This window comes from Alosa pseudoharengus, unplaced genomic scaffold (assembly GCF_046254945.1).
Source record: "Alosa pseudoharengus isolate Yale_2024_CS ecotype anadromous, Long Island Sound unplaced genomic scaffold, YU_APseudo_1.1 YU_APseudo_1.1_scf_9, whole genome shotgun sequence".
NCBI classification, from domain to species: Eukaryota; Metazoa; Chordata; class Actinopteri; order Clupeiformes; family Clupeidae; genus Alosa; species Alosa pseudoharengus.
In genome coordinates, this window is record NW_027468881.1 from 19,979,965 (window position 1) to 19,996,879 (window position 16,915).

The 16,915-nt window shown below is 49.7% G+C and overlaps 1 protein-coding gene across 17 annotated transcripts in view; it reads right to left on the reverse strand.

The window, feature by feature from the left end:
• The window catches only part of huwe1 (HECT, UBA and WWE domain containing E3 ubiquitin protein ligase 1), a 55,304-nt gene that overhangs the window by 11,917 nt on the left and 26,472 nt on the right, over positions 1–16,915 (reverse strand). For 11 of the 17 annotated variants that reach the window (XM_076277562.1, XM_076277568.1, XM_076277563.1 and 8 more), the window contains 22 exons: positions 16,419–16,642; positions 15,752–15,963; positions 13,740–13,922; positions 13,137–13,309; positions 11,457–11,626; positions 11,287–11,362; positions 11,097–11,195; positions 10,738–10,865; positions 10,470–10,629; positions 10,059–10,287; positions 9,382–9,560; positions 9,116–9,205; positions 7,589–7,749; positions 7,136–7,181; positions 5,842–6,213; positions 5,331–5,541; positions 4,517–4,641; positions 3,708–3,928; positions 2,949–3,343; positions 1,821–2,541; positions 756–1,494; positions 153–280 (listed from right to left, as the gene is read on the reverse strand). In XM_076277562.1, the coding sequence (XP_076133677.1) occupies positions 153–280; positions 756–1,494; positions 1,821–2,541; positions 2,949–3,343; positions 3,708–3,928; positions 4,517–4,641; positions 5,331–5,541; positions 5,842–6,213; positions 7,136–7,181; positions 7,589–7,749; positions 9,116–9,205; positions 9,382–9,560; positions 10,059–10,287; positions 10,470–10,629; positions 10,738–10,865; positions 11,097–11,195; positions 11,287–11,362; positions 11,457–11,626; positions 13,137–13,309; positions 13,740–13,922; positions 15,752–15,963; positions 16,419–16,642 (5,042 nt within the window). The remainder of the gene's footprint in view (positions 1–152; positions 281–755; positions 1,495–1,820; positions 2,542–2,948; positions 3,344–3,707; positions 3,929–4,516; positions 4,642–5,330; positions 5,542–5,841; positions 6,214–7,135; positions 7,182–7,588; positions 7,750–9,115; positions 9,206–9,381; positions 9,561–10,058; positions 10,288–10,469; positions 10,630–10,737; positions 10,866–11,096; positions 11,196–11,286; positions 11,363–11,456; positions 11,627–13,136; positions 13,310–13,739; positions 13,923–15,751; positions 15,964–16,418; positions 16,643–16,915) is intronic. The other 6 variants (XM_076277570.1, XM_076277565.1, XM_076277572.1 and 3 more) reach the window with 4 other exon arrangements.

The following is a 16,915-nucleotide window of genomic DNA, read 5'->3' on the forward strand; positions in this document are numbered from 1 at the left end:
TGCTGGGCTCGACTGCTGCAGAGCAGACCACTGGATGAGCGCAGTGTGAGTGTATGGAGCTTTTATTGGGTGTTAAATTAAGTCTTTCTCTTTGTGTGTGTGTGTGTGTGTGCGTGTGTATGTGCGTGTGCGTGTGCGTGTGTGTTACGGACCTCCACAGACAGCTGCAGCTGTTTCTCAGTGAGGCCCGCAGAGGCCAGCTTGGAGTCGGCCTCTGTGCTGCTTGCTGATGCTGCTGCTGCGGCTGCTGCTGCTGCTGCCGCCATCTTCTGCTTCCCTCCTGAAACACAAAGAGCAACTTCATGAGCACGGCTCAGGCTCCTGACTCACCACGGCAACACACACGTCAGACACCACATCTGCACCACCAACAACAATGTGATACTCATCACCACAACAGATGCACTCAACAATTTTATTGTGTGTGTGTGTGTGTATAAATGTCACAACAAATGTTTTTAAAGGGGCTATGTGGCGTTTTTTTTAATTGAGAACATCCAAAAGTGCCCAAGAAATGTGACAGAATGTGATGAAGGAACCGCTTGAACACAACGTCAGAAACACCTACACTCTGTGTTGCCCAGACATCCACTCAAGTATGCATGCAAAACAACAGCTGGGCTGGCTCTTTTGTAATTCCACGTTGTACTATGTAAGTCAATGCAAGGGTGCAGTGTGCCTACAGAATTCCACATAGCCTCTTTAACAAGCTGGGTCGGTTGTGGTGGTCGTCGTGAGTGGCTGCGCTCACTTACCTGAAATCGCTATGGTGGTGGTGCTACTGCTGGCGTTGGGTCCAGCTGAGCTGCTGCTGGAGACGGGCGGCTGTACGGCTGCCGCTCCCGTCCCCGTGACGACTCCTTGCGTGGCGGCCGGCGGAACAGCTGGGGCCCCTGCCGCAGCGGCTGTAACGGATGCTGAGCCCGTGGCTGTGCCCGCTATTGTGGCCACGGCCGTGGCGGTGGCGCCGGCTGCCATGGTGGCGGGCGTCTGCGGCGTGGGGTGCGCAGCGGGCACCTCGGTGGCCTTGTTGTCGGGCAGCGCTATCGAGATGAGCGAGAGCAGGCGCAGCAGCTTCTCGGTGAGCAGTGAGCTGCGGCGGATGACCGGGTGCGAGAGCATGTTCATCAGCTGACCCAGCGGCGAGGCCTCTAGGCTCAGGCCGCCGCCCTCCGCCTCGCCAGCGCCCCCCAGTGGCACAGTCTTCATGGAGGCCTTGCCCTTGCGGCTCACGTTCATGTTGTCCAGCTTGACCAGCAGGTCCCAGAAGTCGGTGGAGATACCCAGGGACTGCGCCGTGCCCACCATGCAGGAGGCGGACGAGCCGCCGCCTAGGGAGTTGTGGGCGGCTGCGGAGAGGGGCGAGGATGAAGAGTTGCCCTGGGTACGACAGCTGGAGCTGGAGGCGCTGCCGCACAGGCGGGCGTCCAGGTCTGAGGAGGAGGCGGTGAGCAGGTCCTTACAGCGCTGCTGGGTGAAGTGGCTGGGGAATACCTGCAGACACAAACACAAACACACACCGGCTCACACACATGGAACAAGGAGGACAGAAATACACCGCATATTGCAGCACCCACTTCAGCACTGAGGCTGGGAACAATGAGAGTAGGTCAGACCACAGTCTAGACATCAGGAATCAGGGAATTGCATTCATTTTGAGTTTAGTTTATGTAACTTTCCACCAAAAGTGTGTCATTGCTTGGCAAGTCTGTGTCTGACAATGTGTGAGTGGTTATTTTGTAGCTATTTTTGTGGTAAGTGTGTTAAGTTAGTATGTGACCGTATGATGGTGACAGTTTGAAAGTGACTCAGCGTCTTACCTTGGCGAGCTGGATAAGTGTGTCCAGTACGTGTCGGCACACAACGGGTGCCGCCTGCGGGTGGATGTGTACAGTAGATCCCCCGCCTCCAGAACACATCCCTCCACTGCCGATCCCCGTCCCGGCGGCCAGCCCCGAGCTGACCCCGCTGCTGCCCTGTGGGTGGCGGTCGGCGTGCTTGCGGCCCGAGGCGCGCTGGATCTGGAAGATGTTGGTGCGGCAACCCAGCGCCGCATCCATGGAGACGGAGAGCCAGGAGAGCTGGCTGGAGCTGCGCGACTCCACGCGGTTCAGCAGCTCCAGCGACGAGGGCGACGAGGACGAAGAGGACGACGACGAGGACGAAGAGGCCATGGAGGCCTGGGCCGAGGACGAGCCTTTACTGCTGCTGCTCCCCTGGCCCAGCGCTCGCTTGCTGCCCCTGCCAGAGGCCTCGTCCAGGCGGGACGATCCGGAGGCGGCGGCCGCTGCCATGGCGGTGCTGGTGTCCAGGCAGAGCTCGCTCTCGCTGCTGCGCTGCAGAATAGACAGCAGGCTGCGGATGACCCAGCCGCGTGTCTGCGAGTGGTAGCACAGGTTGCGCAGCACGCGGTGCAGCCGGCTGGTGTTGAGCTTGGGCTCGTCCACGAAGAGCAGCACCAGCAGGCAGGAGAGCGCCTCGTGATCCAGGAGCAGGCGCCCACGCAGACGCAGCAGGGAGTCCACGTTGGAGCTGGAGGGGCTGAGCGAGGAGACACACACACACACACACACACACGCACGCAGACATGCAAGCAAACACACACACACACACACACACAGACATGCAAGCAAACAAACACATGCACAACCACATTTGCCCACAAAAACACACGCCCGCAAACACACATGCTCGGAGTTATGGTACAGTCTGCACAACATCCTGCCACACATTAAAACATTACGATGAAATCTTAAACTGCATTTACAAACTTTCAAGTTCAAGTTCAAGTTTTATCAAATCTTGCAGCCAAGTCTTCAAAACCAGAAATGCTCTCTAGGGAGGTCTGCACTCTGCAATGCATATTATAACTGCATTTTGTACACAATCTAAACAAGCATTTTACATTAAGCATCACTAATACATCCACAAACAAACGGCCTTCTCACCGGCTGTGGTTGGCTCCTCCGCCCATCTGGAAGGTCCCGCCGCGCTGCACGGCCAGGCGCGTGTACTGGACGCCACGGTTGCCGCCCAGGCGGCTGGTGAAGGCGGGTGAGCGCAGGATGGCCGACAGCGCGGACGAGGAACTATGGCCGAAGAGGCGCTCATGCATGAGCTGCCTCTGGCGCGCCTCCTGCTCGCGACGCAACGCTGCCGCCTCGGCGGCGATGTCCGGCGGCATGACAGCCAGCACGCTGTCCTCCATGTCCTCCAGGACGCTGCGCCGCAGTTCCGACGGCAGTGTCTGGATAAAGGTGACCGGGTCCAGGGGCTGGTCGCCCGTGGTGGGCTGCTGCGAGAGCTCACGCCTTTGCTGCTCCGCACGTTGCTGGGCCAGCACCTGCAGGAAGGAGGGAGGGAGAGAGAGAGGGAGGGAGAGAGAGAGAGAGCGAGAGAGAGAGAGAGAGAGAGAGAGAGAGAGAGAGAGAGAGAGAGAGGGAGAGGGGAAGGAGAGAGGAAGGCAAAGAGGGAGAAAGCAAGTGAGAATAGGGGAAATGGTTCAGTTGGTGTCCAAGCCCATGCATCCAATAGATCAGACAATGTGCAGCATAGCACATCAGTCAAGACAATGACAACCTCTTTTATACATTTATACATACGCAAAACATGATCACATCAATCCAAAACACTAAAAACATTCCTCAATTCAAACATTTAAAAATATTTTATTTTTTTCTGCTTATGTGTCCTCTAAAGAGCCTCACCTCTTCCTGGATGGCAGGTGGTAAAGCAGCCAGGAACTCTGGGCTGACCTCAGTGATTCCGGCCCCTCCCCCGAGTACGGGAGTAGCGGCAGAGGGCAGGGTGGCGGTGGTGGCGCGAGACGGAGGCCTGATGCCCAGCTGATTCTGCAGAACCTCCCGACGGATGTCCTCGGGAAGGGCGGCCAGGAAGGAGGGGTCCACACCCTCAGGCAAACTGATACCTACAGAGGCAGAGCAGACAGAGCAGCGTTTCCTTTAGCTGCCATTTACCAGTTTTTGACAGGTGAAATTGATGGAAAAAAAAGTTCTTAAACTTCCTATTCTATCCAATTTTTTCTTTAATGTTCATGTTCACTAAAAAAAAAAAAAAAAAAAATCAAACTGATTTCAGAACTCCCTTTTGGCAACCCAAGTCATCACACATTTGGTGTTGATTTGCGTTTACAACAGACTGGAACATGACCGATACAATTCAAATTTGTCCTGTACAATTAATTATTTCTGGACATCTGACTGGCAAGAAAAAATCCTAGCGGAATCCCTGAGGCAGTGTACCAACAGAGGCAGAGGAGGGATTAACCAAGGCCAAAGTAAATGTACAGAGATGTATGGAACACTGATAAGAATGCCTACCCTGCCATACATCTTGTCACATCAATTATTAACGGTACAAGTCATGACATTAAATATACGGAAAAGCACAAAAGAATCAAGGAGGAAACTGTGAGGGCAGGTTCTAACCGACCAGATTCCTGCCTAAAGCTTTTCTACTAATAGTAACATTTGTTACAGTCCAGTGAATCCCTCACCTGCCAGCGGGTCATCCTCGTCGTTGCTGGTAGATGGCAGGGGCTCCTCCTGGATAGCCTGCGACTGGCTGTCAGCACTATCACTCCGTGGCATGGTCTCTCCGGGCGACGAGACAGATGTGGAGCTGGAGGCAGACAGCAGCCTTTTCATTATGGAGGTGAAAAATGTAATACCATCCCAATCATTAAGGGCCATTCACACTAGGAATGATAACTAGAACGATAACTATAAAAGCATCCACACTGGCCAACGATAAGAAAAGTCTCTCTTTGTGTTGATGAATGTGATGGCTAAAACTGGATGGATTCTGATTGGCTGTCAGCTTTTTATCGTTCTCAAAATCGTTCTGAAAGTGATCACCAATGATATAATTTCTTCATGTCGTTACAGTTAAAGTTTATGTGCATCATTCATATTAGCTAGAACAATATTTTTTAGCCGTTATAGTTATCGCTCTTGGTGTGAATGACTCCTTGCACATTGTCTTAAAATGTGATATGGCTTCTCTTGAGTTTCATTTCACTAAAACTGACACTTTGTGCCCACTTTTGACCCCCTTGACTATAACTGGCTTCACCCAAGAATTCCAAACTATTCTACTCTGGCGATTGGCTATGATTTTTCAGGACTTTTTCCTTTCCTTTAAAATGGGAGTATCTTTACTTCCTCCTGTGGCTTGGTTTAAAGTAAACAGTATTTAAGTGGTTTGAAAATCGCTATGTAAAACAGTCTAAGTGGTTTGAAAATTGTTCTGTGAACAAATCTATAATTTCCATCATATCATTTTAGCTGGGGTGGTCGCAGCAAACTCACCCAGTCTCAGCGTCTGTCTGCCTGTCGGTCAACCCGCTGTCACCGCTCCCAGATAGCTCCTGGGACATCTGATTGGCAGGCGCCGAACTAGCGGCCGGCTCTTCCTGTGTGGCAGAAGCGGGGCTGCTGGTATCCATGGGAGACCCCTCCAATTGTGACACGCCCACTGGCACGGGTTCAGAACTCTCAGCAATGTCTGGACTGAGAGAGGCTGAGACAGCAAAGCAGGAAATGAAACTCAATCTATACATCCAACATGCATGTATCCAGTGAAACTCCCTAGATATATAAATACACTGTGATAGATCTCTATACAACAATATTTGTTTTAAAAAGGGTCTGGTTTCTACCAAACTGAATGCCACCAATTGGCTTGAATCCAGATTGGAGCCCAAACAGCCCAAACAGAGTCAGATCATGTTCATCACCACAGTGTGTTTAAAGATTTTGGGGTTTGTTTTTGGTTTGTTTTGTTGTTGTTGTTTTTTTGTTGTTGGCAAAGTGAATCTACCTTCCCTGACTGCCTCCAACGCTCCTCCTCCTCCTCCTCTTTCTCCCCCTCCCTCACCGATAGTGGGCGCGGGGGACATCTCCATCTGAGAGGCCTCGGCTTCGCAGTTGGGCCGGTCAGGCGCTGGCAGCTGGCCGAGTCCCGCGCCCGCCAGTGCCCCCAGCGAATCGCCGTGCGACTCGGCCAGCAGCAGCTCCGCGATTGGCTGGTGCACCTGCTGGCTGATGGCCGTCTCCAGGGAGACCAGGGCCTGCTCGTGAGGGGCAGGCGTGGTGGGGGTGACCTCTCCGGACGGTGGGGCCGTCAGGAAACCCTCGGAGGTGCGCGGCTGGTCCAGGCTGGACGAGACGCCGCCCTGGGCCTGCTCCCCTTCTGCAGAGGGAAACCACGAGGAAGGAAGAAAAGTAAGCAATAAAGAAATGAACAGGCTCTTAAAACGACATCAGCACATCAAAGAAGATAATAAAAAAAAAATGACTTCTTCCAAACACCAGAGGCATATTACTTTTCTATTACTGAGCATTCATCATCTTCTGCAGCACACAATAAAAGAGACTGTGTCTGTGGGCAGAGGGGTGAGTTGCCGCCACAGTGGGGAAGGCAGTAAGTTGTATAGTTATCTCCCTCCAGGGGTCGCTCAATCCTGATCCCCAACAACAACACAACTTACTACCTCACCTCACCACAGCCAGACATCCATTCACAATGACAGCAGCGGTTGAGGAAACAGTCAGCGCCACTGACTGCGCAACTCAGTAGCAGTGAATTGAGTGAGAAAAGGCAAACAATATGCCAATTATGCATCTAATCTGTGTAATCATCGCAGGCTCTAATGCCATAAACAGAACTAACTAGATAATGATTGCATTGCACATGGTGTTAAATAAATTGTATCTCTTGGTGACCAGGCCTGCCAGTTGCCTAGCAACAGCTCAAAACGAGACATGGAACGGATGGTGGATCTCCCGGGAGGGGCAGCGTCTTCGGAGTTGCTCGGCATATGCCGTGGGAAAGACAGTAGACTGTATAGTTATCGCCCAGATCTGGTGTGATCTTAAAACTATACAAACTACTACCTCATCCCACAGCACGCACACACACTGGGCTCTAAAGCATCGGCTCCTCCATTGATGCAGGCATTAAAGAGGCGCTCAAGATCCATTGTGACTTCCCTTACACGATTACGAGGCAGAAGAGAAAACAGCCAACACATTTTATCATCATATGAAGGAGACATGTTCAGAGTGCTCTTGTGTCTGCAGTAGGAGGCTGTAAAACGGAAAATGGCGTGTACCTGCAGTGTTCTCTCCGGCTCCGTTTACGGTTCCCAGGCCAGAGCCCTGTAATGAGAGGACACAGACATGAGTACTGGAGCAGAACGTCATCCTGCACACACACATGTGCCACGCCACACACACACACACACACACACACACCTACACAAACGCTCCACAACACAGAAGCCCTCACTGCCCCATCCTGCCTGGCCGCCAGCCATGCTCTGGCCTTGATTAACTATTGATCAGCTGTATGGATGTTACTCCTGCCTCCATGTCTGAGCCGTTTTAACCCACTGCCTCTCCTGCTCCATATACCCTCTATTACTGCTCCCTGTACTGTATCAGTGGAGGACCCCACCCCTTCTAAAACCACCCCCTCTCTCTACACATCCTTGACTTTAATTACCTTACAACTAACCACCACCACACACACACACACACAGTATTTCACTCTCCCTGCCCCTCACCTGTAGGCTCTGCTCCCTGCTCTCCTCTCCAGCGGAGGTACTCCTCTCGTTCTGCTTGGCCTCCTCTTCCTCGGCCAGCTGCCGTCTCCTCTTTTCCCGGCGCTCCTCCAGCTCCTCGTCCCGCAGGCCCTCCAGGTGCTGCAGAATGGGCACCTTCACCACTGGAGGAGACGAGAGACAGATGCAAGCAGAGATGACCTTACACACTCTCACACACTTAGGACTCATTCATTATTTACATTGACCTCCCGCCACCCCGCGGCACACAAGTGTAGAGACAATGGCTTCAGGGAGTCCTTAGAAAATGTGTGTAACCTTACTGAGCCAAGACATAGTACAGCACGTACTCTAAAAGGGAATCTCTTATTTTTACAAGGTGTGAACTAAAAGTACTACTGGATAATGTCTATGCCACTACAGTGGTGCACAGTGAATCCAGTACATTATTAATGAAACTAAGTGATAAACTCCCCAACATCCCCAACAAAGCTCAACATCTCTCCAAGAGGTCCGAACCCTCCCGATTGGTGGAACGTGATTCCAGTCTCTACCAGAGCAGGGTTAGCGTCCCTCTCTACCCTCAAAAAAACCCCTGAAGACCCAGTTCTTCAGAGAGTACCTCCTCTCCTAGCACTACTAACAACTACACATACTAATTCTAGAACTTACCGCCTGACTATCCCTCTTCTAGAACACTTGACACTAGACACTTGACTCTATGCGAATAGTACTTATTGCTGCACTAACATGTCCTTGCTGCATTGTACCTTGATTGTTTTCCATTTTTGTAAGTAGCTTTAGATAAAAGCGTCAGCTAAATGACTAAATGTCAATTGTAAAATGTATGGTAGAGCGCAAAGCAGCCTTTAGTTTAGGTGAGAGAGAGACAGACAGACATTTTTCCATAACCTGGACAAAAGGCATCAAGTGGGCTAAAGGGATCCCACATGTAGGTGGCAGAGCATTCAGCATATCGCCAAGGAGAGGAGTGATCGGAAAAAAAACCAGATTACAATGTCTCCTTAGCAGAGGAGCTAAATTGTGTCTTCCCTCTTTGAAACAACTGGGATTGAGATAAGGGAGCTACACCCCCACCTGCTGTCCATACAGACAAAGGAGACGCTGCGAATATTCAGGTTGTTGAATGCTAGGAAGGCTGTAGGGCCAGATGAGGTCCCAGGGAGAGTGATCAGAGACTGCGCCCACCAACATGCAAATGTTTTTACAGACCGTTTGGACCGGTCACCTTTAAGCAGGTGGTGGATGTTCTGTGATATGATTTTAGTATTTCTTGCAAATGTGGAAAAAGGTGTGTGCATGTGTGTGTATCTACATATTGTTCTGTGGAGTTTGTGTATGTGTGGAGGAGTGTGTGTGTGTAAGCGTCATTTTAGGTGTGCACAACAAATCTCATTGTGCTCTCCCCTGGTGCGATGGCAATAAGCATTCTGATATATGAATATGTATATGACTACAATCAATTAGGACCCAGAAATGCTAACGAAGGACAGTGTGAGGTCTACTTACCAGCTACACAATCATGCATGCTCTCCGCATCCAACACTTTACACTCATCTGTCCAGCGGGTTAAGGCAGTGGGAATACTGGAGAGAGTGCCTGAGGTGGAGAGGAAGGATCACTGGTTAACACCATTGACAAATACAGAGCGGTGCCTACAGTCTTCAGCAAGCAACTGGAAATGTTATATTATAAATGGTCAGCTATAAATGGTCAGCGCCTTGAAGGCTTGGATGTGATGGGGGTTTTGTGTGAGTGCCGTGATCCATCCTTACCAGCCTGTCCACCCGTGCTGCTCTGCTCGTGGAAGAAGTCATCGAGCAGCTCGTCATCCGAGCGGGCGATGATGTGCACGTCCTCGTTGCCCACCAGGAGACGCGTGCGGCCTCGGGACTGCAGCGGCAGAGAGTTGGACAGCTGCAAGATGTCCGCAGCAGCGCTGGGGCCCAGCAACCTGCAGAAGCACATAGGAGACCGGCGTGAAGGAGAGGAGACAACAAGGACGACAACAACAACACCACCACCAGGGACACACTAAAGATACTTAAAAATGAAAATTGGATTGGATTGGATTATGGATTATGAATTATCTATGGTTCAACACCTACTGACTCAAAGTATATGGACAGCCGTGTGACTGAGTGTGAACGACTATGAGCGGCTGTGGGACTTCAGGCCAAAGCCCACTGGCAATGACATTCGCATCTATGGATTTGACGCTCAAGAGATAGAACAAATTTGCCATTGATGCACGTCAGACGCCGCCAGTGGGCTTTGCTCCGTTAAAAATAATAGATTTCTGAACTCTGGAGTCACTTGACGTGCGTCAGATGACACCAGTGGCCGTTGGCCTGGACTGTGAATAAATGCTAGCATGCATAATGTTTGTCCCCGTCCCTGCACGGCGCATTTGAGAGAGGACATTCTTGGTTGTCGACGCCCGACTCCTCACCTCTGCAGGATGAGAGGCGGGTTGGGCTGGCGGTTGCCGGGGTAGTGCACGTGGATGGTGTGGCCGGTGTTGGCGGTGAGCTGGCGCAGGGTGCGCTGGCTGCGGCCCATGCCCTGGGCAAGACGGCTGCTGCTGCCCGCACCGCCCAGCGTGAGCGAGCCGTGGTCAGCGTGGCGCACCATCAGCGGGTGGGAGCTGGGGATGTTGCCTGGGGAGGGAGGGATGTCAGCTACAGGAGCGCGATAAAGAACAGACAAGAGAAGAACAGCGGCGTTATAGACATGGGCCTTCGGATCTGTGGGAGAGACTCACACACCACGGCTACAGCTACTCAACACTCAACTCAACACAAGGACAGGTCAAGCAAGGCAGAAGAGAACCAGAAAAGATGAGGAAAAAATCATTACTCACCGTTGGTCGAGAACATGTTGTCAAACTCGATGATGAGGTCATCATCACGGTCGAACCTCTCAAAGCGAATGTGAGGAGCAGAGTTGATGTCAGGGAAGTCTTCGTCTAGTTCCATCTCTGAGCCTTCATCGTCATCATCCTCATCTCCCTCTTCATCATCCTGAAATAAGTACGAGAAGATTAGTGATGTTAAAATGAACGGAAGAAGAGAAGGGAAATCTGCGGGTCAGTGGGCAAAAAATGGGCACATTACACATTTCAGACTCACCTGATCCTCCTCCTCTTCCTCCTCCTCCTCCTCTTCTTCATCCTGGCTGTCTTCGTCTTCATTGCTGCCACTGGAGTCTTCCTCCTGGGTGTGCTCCTCATCCTCAGGCTCCAGGATGTTCATGGAGTCTGTACAGAAGATGAGCACATTAGAGGCAGACACTTCACTGATGGCTCCTCTGACTAGTAAACAACAGGCCACCACCACTCACTCACACAAAGAAAACAGTAGTTACAGCTCAATGGCATGCTATTGTGGCAAGCTGTTATTCCCGATGGTTGGGTTGACAAAAGTGACCAATACAGTCCCATACAGTTAAGGCCTTTTGCCAGATTTTAATTTCAGGACAAAGTTCATACCCTCTCTGTTGGCCTGTAGTGTGGAGGCTTGACTCATGTTGGAAGGAGCTTCATCCATCAACACATCCTCTTGAGATTCGTCCTCTCCACTGGGTCCAACTGATAAGAGAATGCAAAAAGCCAATAAGAAAACACTCCTTCCCTATCTTACCCACTCTAGGTTGAAACTGAGTTTTCTTTACCCACTTACCAATTATAGTACTATTGACAGTGCCTGGGTCTCCCTCTAGAAGTTCATCTATCAAATCCACCAGTTCATTCTCCACCTACCAAAACACAAAGCCACACAGAGTCAGATATGCTTAAGTGTGAGCTCTCATATGAGTAAGCAATGAAGAGAAGTATGTCTAGGGTGCGTACTCTCATGCAGCGAACGACAGGTGAGCCCACCTGCATGGCCTGTGTGCTGAGGACCTCGGGCTGCCCGGCGATCACCACCGTGTCCCCCTCCGTCTCCCCGTCCATCAGGTCAGCGTCCGTCCCCTGGCCCCGGTGGCGGCTCTCCACAGGCTCTGCCTCGCCCACCTCGCCTGAGGAACAGGACAGCAGTGGAATTACTATTAGCGGAGTGACTGTTCTGGAATTACTATTAGCGGAGTCACTGTTCTGGAATTACCATTAGCGGAGTCACTGTTCTGGAATTACCATTAGCGGAGTCACTGTTCTGGAATTACCATTAGCGGAGTCACTGTTCTGGAATTACCATTAGCGGAGTCACTGTTCTGTAATTACTATTAGCGGAGTCACTGTATTTCAGGTACGGCAAGCCTTAAATTCACTGACAATACTGCTGATATGCAACGGGAATAGTATTTTGAAGTGTCAAATGTTTTTTTGATTTTAATTGACTAAACTGACACAGGGTCCGCCACATATTATATTTGTGTGGGAACTGAAATATGGTCCACACACAAAAAAGCCTACTGTTGATTACTGTTAAAGACCGCATTTGGTACATTTGGTACACATCTGTATTGAACCAAACATCCAGTACTTAAACAGTTCTGCAAGAATATGTGTACCTTTACACCCCTAATTACTATACACTCATCTACACACTACACTCAGTTTGCTGGTGTATTCCATCATACGTCACATCCTCATTATCAAGCACACCCTTGAATTAACTTTTCTACTTTTGCGTTAACACCCTTCCGTCTCTCTAACAGGAATCATGGTGTTTTGGGGAGATCCTATACAAATCCATTTCCTGTGGCTTGATTGCTTACAGTGTAGTTTCACAGTTTTAACCACTGTGCTGAGACAAATGAAACTTGACTTGAGAGACAGCAGCATACAGCATTTATAACCGTCTACATGGCAACAATATTGTGACTTTATCTCCAGCATTGCAAACACAGCAGTAAAGAAAGAGAACTGGGCCACATAGATTCTGTTTCTACTGCTGCAGATGGAAGTATTAGCTCAAAGATGTCTGTTGCCTGGTAACCACTTGCGCAGCACAGCTCGCCAAATAGCCAAAGTGTATTCCCAGAGTAATTTCTTCCACCCCAAGTGACCCAGCAAGGTTTCATCTCCAACCAAAATTGCTTTTTTAAAACAACATGCACATCATTTTGTATTTTGAGAGCAAGCCAATCTCAAAGTGCCACAGAAATAACACTGTCTTTGCATTTCTTTGCAACAGAACTTTTTGTGTACATCTGGCCATCTCTCTCTCTGCCTCTCTCTCTGGCTTTGTTTTTAATCAGTGTTGTTCAGAGGGCTTCACAAGTTCAAAACAGTTCATCTTTCGTTGAGTATCTGTTTGAACATCTTATTAAATTCATGTGATGCATGGATTTATGTGAATTCTTGTGCTTCCCTATATATGTTCCGTCCTTTAGGCAGCCCATGCCTCACCGTGGTCCAATAGGTTTGATCTAAAGCTCAATCTTGGTTTATCTGTTTCTATGACACAATGTATTCAAGTAGAGGGGCGCACTACCCGAGAACGGGAACATTATTTGCATTTGATTTCACTGGATGTTGTTTGCTTTTTGCTGGTTGTTCTGCTGCTAGTACTGCCATGCGGACTACCTTGGTCTTGGGTGTTGCTGTTGCTATCTCTGGTGGTGCCAACAGTGTCATGCTCCGTCTTGTTCTTGCTGGAGCCTCCTTTGCCCCCAAACAGACTGCTGGGCTGGTTGACAATGCGGGACAGCGTCTCCAAGGGCTTCAGGGCGGCATTCACGGTGTTTGCCATGTTAGGACTGATGCACACAAAAGACCATCATCATGGGAGTCCATATAAACAAAGCTGCAGCCTGATAAATATTCTAGAAATGGGTCTGCACAACAGTGCTGAGCAAAATACATATATCACTATGCTTTCACTTTATGGTCAATAATACTGCTATGATGATTTCTTTTGTATTGGCAAGATTTAAAACACTTACTTAAATATTTGAAATATCCATATGTGGCAAATATCCTACAGATCTTAACCAAATCCCAAATCTCTCTGAATCTGAATGGCTTTTCTTTTTAAAGGAAATCTTTACTCAAACTCATCAAATCTCACCAACACCTTCTATAGGGTTTTCAATATTACAACAGTGAATGTTACATAGTCTTAGATCTGGCTTTTATTCCAGTGTCAACATCTTGTTTATTTTTTAACCTGTGTGTGTGTGTGTATACCTGGAGAGGTCGAGACTGTGTGGCACGCGGGCAAGGTCATTAACCAGACCCTTCTTGAGGAAGAGGCGGATGATGTTGTTCATGCCGTTGTGCTGTGTCTTGGTGGTGGCCGTGCTGTAAAAGCTGGAGGTGGATGGGCACGACTCCATGATGGTGCTGATGATGCACATCACAGCCTGCAGGCTGGGGGGGGCAACACCACAGACACAGTCACTCAAAGAGCACAGGCACTTCAGCTCATTTATACACATCAACACCACCTCAGCAGACCCTGAGAATGCCTTCGTTGCATACATAGTCACAGAAAAATGTGCACACAATTAAAGGTTGTATCAGTGATAGCGGGGATACGTCACTTCTGTTGATGTTCAAACAAAACAGAGAGCTAGCTCGCTACTCCCTCCCCCTCCCTCCCGTGCAATTAAAACTCTCCTAAACGCGCATCTCGTCGGTTATTGGTTGAAACACTTTATTTTGCCTTTGAGTGGGTTGCCAACCCTTGTTGGTAGCAATTGTTTTTGTGTACAGATCTCGGAGCCTAGGCTGCCTACAGAGATGTGTTCTTTTGACGGCCTGCTTATGGGGCAGACAGCTAGCGGATCGTTAGGAAAGATTTGATTTTTTGGGCCTGAAATCGCTGATACAACCTTTAAGGGGCAGAAAGCAGCACAAAACAGCATAGCGCAGAACTCTCCAAGAAAAGATGACGAGGAGTTGTTGTGTTGTAAACTGCACCAATCAAAACAGCGATGGTTAAAGAATATTCAATATTACTATTAAGAAATGCATGCCTTCGCCACAAAAACGGCAGAGGTTATGCAGTGCTGTATAACGCGACCTATTGTCATATGTGCTACACAAAAATCAGAGAATATCAATGTAATATCGGTGGATATTTTAATTTCAACCTTCCGTTCATTTAGACACGACAAGTAGCCTGCCTGAAAAGGGGTCTATCTAAGGGCTTCTACATACTCGACGCACCCGACCGGTAGCGCGACACCGTGACGTCAAAATGACGTAGATCTTGCTGGCGCGCCAGGATTTTAGCCAGGTAGCGCGAGGCAGCGCACCACTAATTTTTTTTCAGACGAGCGCGACAAAGCGGAAACAGGAAGATGGACTAGTTCGAGGGCAAGCGAGAGTTGCAGTGTTTTGTTACAGTCCAGAATTTTTAATAGTTTGCTGGATAAGTTAACAAAGTTACCAGCGAGAGTTGCAACACAAAGAATAGAAACTATTTATTTTCAAACAAAGGATATCTATTAAGGCCAAACAAAATCTCTTTCCACTTCAGGAAATTACACAAACTCAGCCAGGTGCTAGCTAGCTAGCTAGCCAGCTAACTAAACTGTTTAAATTATTAAAAATTTCCCTCGGGATGACTAAAGTATCTATCTATATATCCATCTATCTATCTACCTGTGCGCACACCTTGGAAACTAGATGATAATGATGGTGGTAGTTGTGAATAGTAGCAACCAAAGTCTGAAGTACCATCACAGAGGCTAGCTAATAGCAGAGCCCGTTTGCATTCTCTGCTACTAGTGTTTCTTAATGCAGCTTCTTCTGCTGTGTAATGTAGTTAGCCTTAATCTTTTCACAACAGCGACATCTCTGTTCAGGAGAATATTGCAAGTATATATGCGAGTATAAATGGTTACGGCGCTTCTGTGACGTCACATTGTCGCGCTACCGGTCGGGTGCGTCGAGTATGTGGAACGTTTAAAATTGGCATTATTAATAGGACATTATGTAGCCTATGACAGCATGTCATACCAGTCAATTGCTATACTAATTCACAACCTTTCCCTTGCTCATGTCAATCTGTGTGAGTCATCTGCCCAACCCTGTTGTCCTCCTGTGTGTGTGTGTGTGTGTGTGTGTGTGTGTGTATGCAAGGGTGTGTGCATGCATGCCTGCCTGAGTGTGTGTGTGTGTGAGCAGTCTGCCTGTCATCCCTTGCTGCCAGGCAGCAGCTGCAGTGTCAGGCGGAGCGTTGAGTGACTCACCGGGCATGTTTCTCTGTGCCCTCTGCCATGGCCAGCGCTCGGCTCAGGGCAGCCTTCACCTCGTTGACCAGCGCCACCTGAGCGTCGGTGCCAGTGCCGGCGGCCGCCAGGCTGGCCAGGAAGAGGCGGGCCAGGGCGGGTGTGTCCTTGTCCTCAGAGTTCTGCGTGTGCGGCAGCAGGTGGTCCAGAACGAAGGCCAGCACGCTGCAGTCCTACACATCACCAGAGACAGAAGCGGGACACTCAGACCACTGACACACAGCTGACAAGTCTCCTCACAGAGGAACAAGGTTAAGGCACAAGGGGTCAGCAGTTAACCTGAGATTAACCTCAACCTGTCAATACAAATGTTAATCACCTACGCAAATGCCTCCACTTTCAAATGCCTAAAAATTAACTTCATAAAATAGATTAATGGTCCTCTGACACATTGATGTTCAACCACATACGGTTCTTTCTAAATACTTAACCAATATGACAAGTGGGAGTGGGGTTGGTAAAGGATATTGTCACGGCTGTAATTGCCTTCGGCACTCAGCCTTCCGCCGTGGTGATGTCCTTTACCAACCCCCATGACCATGAGTTTCGTTCTGAGCGGTTTTGCTCCCGTGTTGGTTGGGAGAGAACGGGAAGAGCAGTGGTGCGCTGGCCGCAGGGGGGGGCTGACCTCCTTAATGAGCTCGGACTGCCCGGCAGTGTAGCTGTAGGAGGCGATGAGGGTGGCGATGCCCACGTAGGAGCGCACCAGCTCGGCCAGCAGGCGCAAGATGGTGGAGGTGGGCATGAGCGGCTTGCTGGCCTTGGCCTTGGCAGCGCGGCTCTCCTCCGAGGCGGCGCTCTTATCGCCCTCCTGGTCCTTCTTCTCCTCGCGCATCTCCTCTGGCGTGGACGCTGCAAAGAAGGGTGCAGACGCATGGGGGTGAGGAGGAAGGGTAACCAGAGAGGATTTATGCACGTGCCCATAGAGGCTTGCTAATAGTGTGTGTGTGTGTGTGTGTGTGTGTGTGTGTGTGTGTGTGTGTGTGTGTGTTGAGGCTAGAAGGGTCAGACAAATGGTAGTAAACAAAGAGTGCATGAAAGAGGATTTATGCAGGTCTGAGACTTGATATTAGTGTCTGTGTGAGTGTGTGTGTGTGTGTGTGTGTGTGTGTGTGTGTGTGTGTG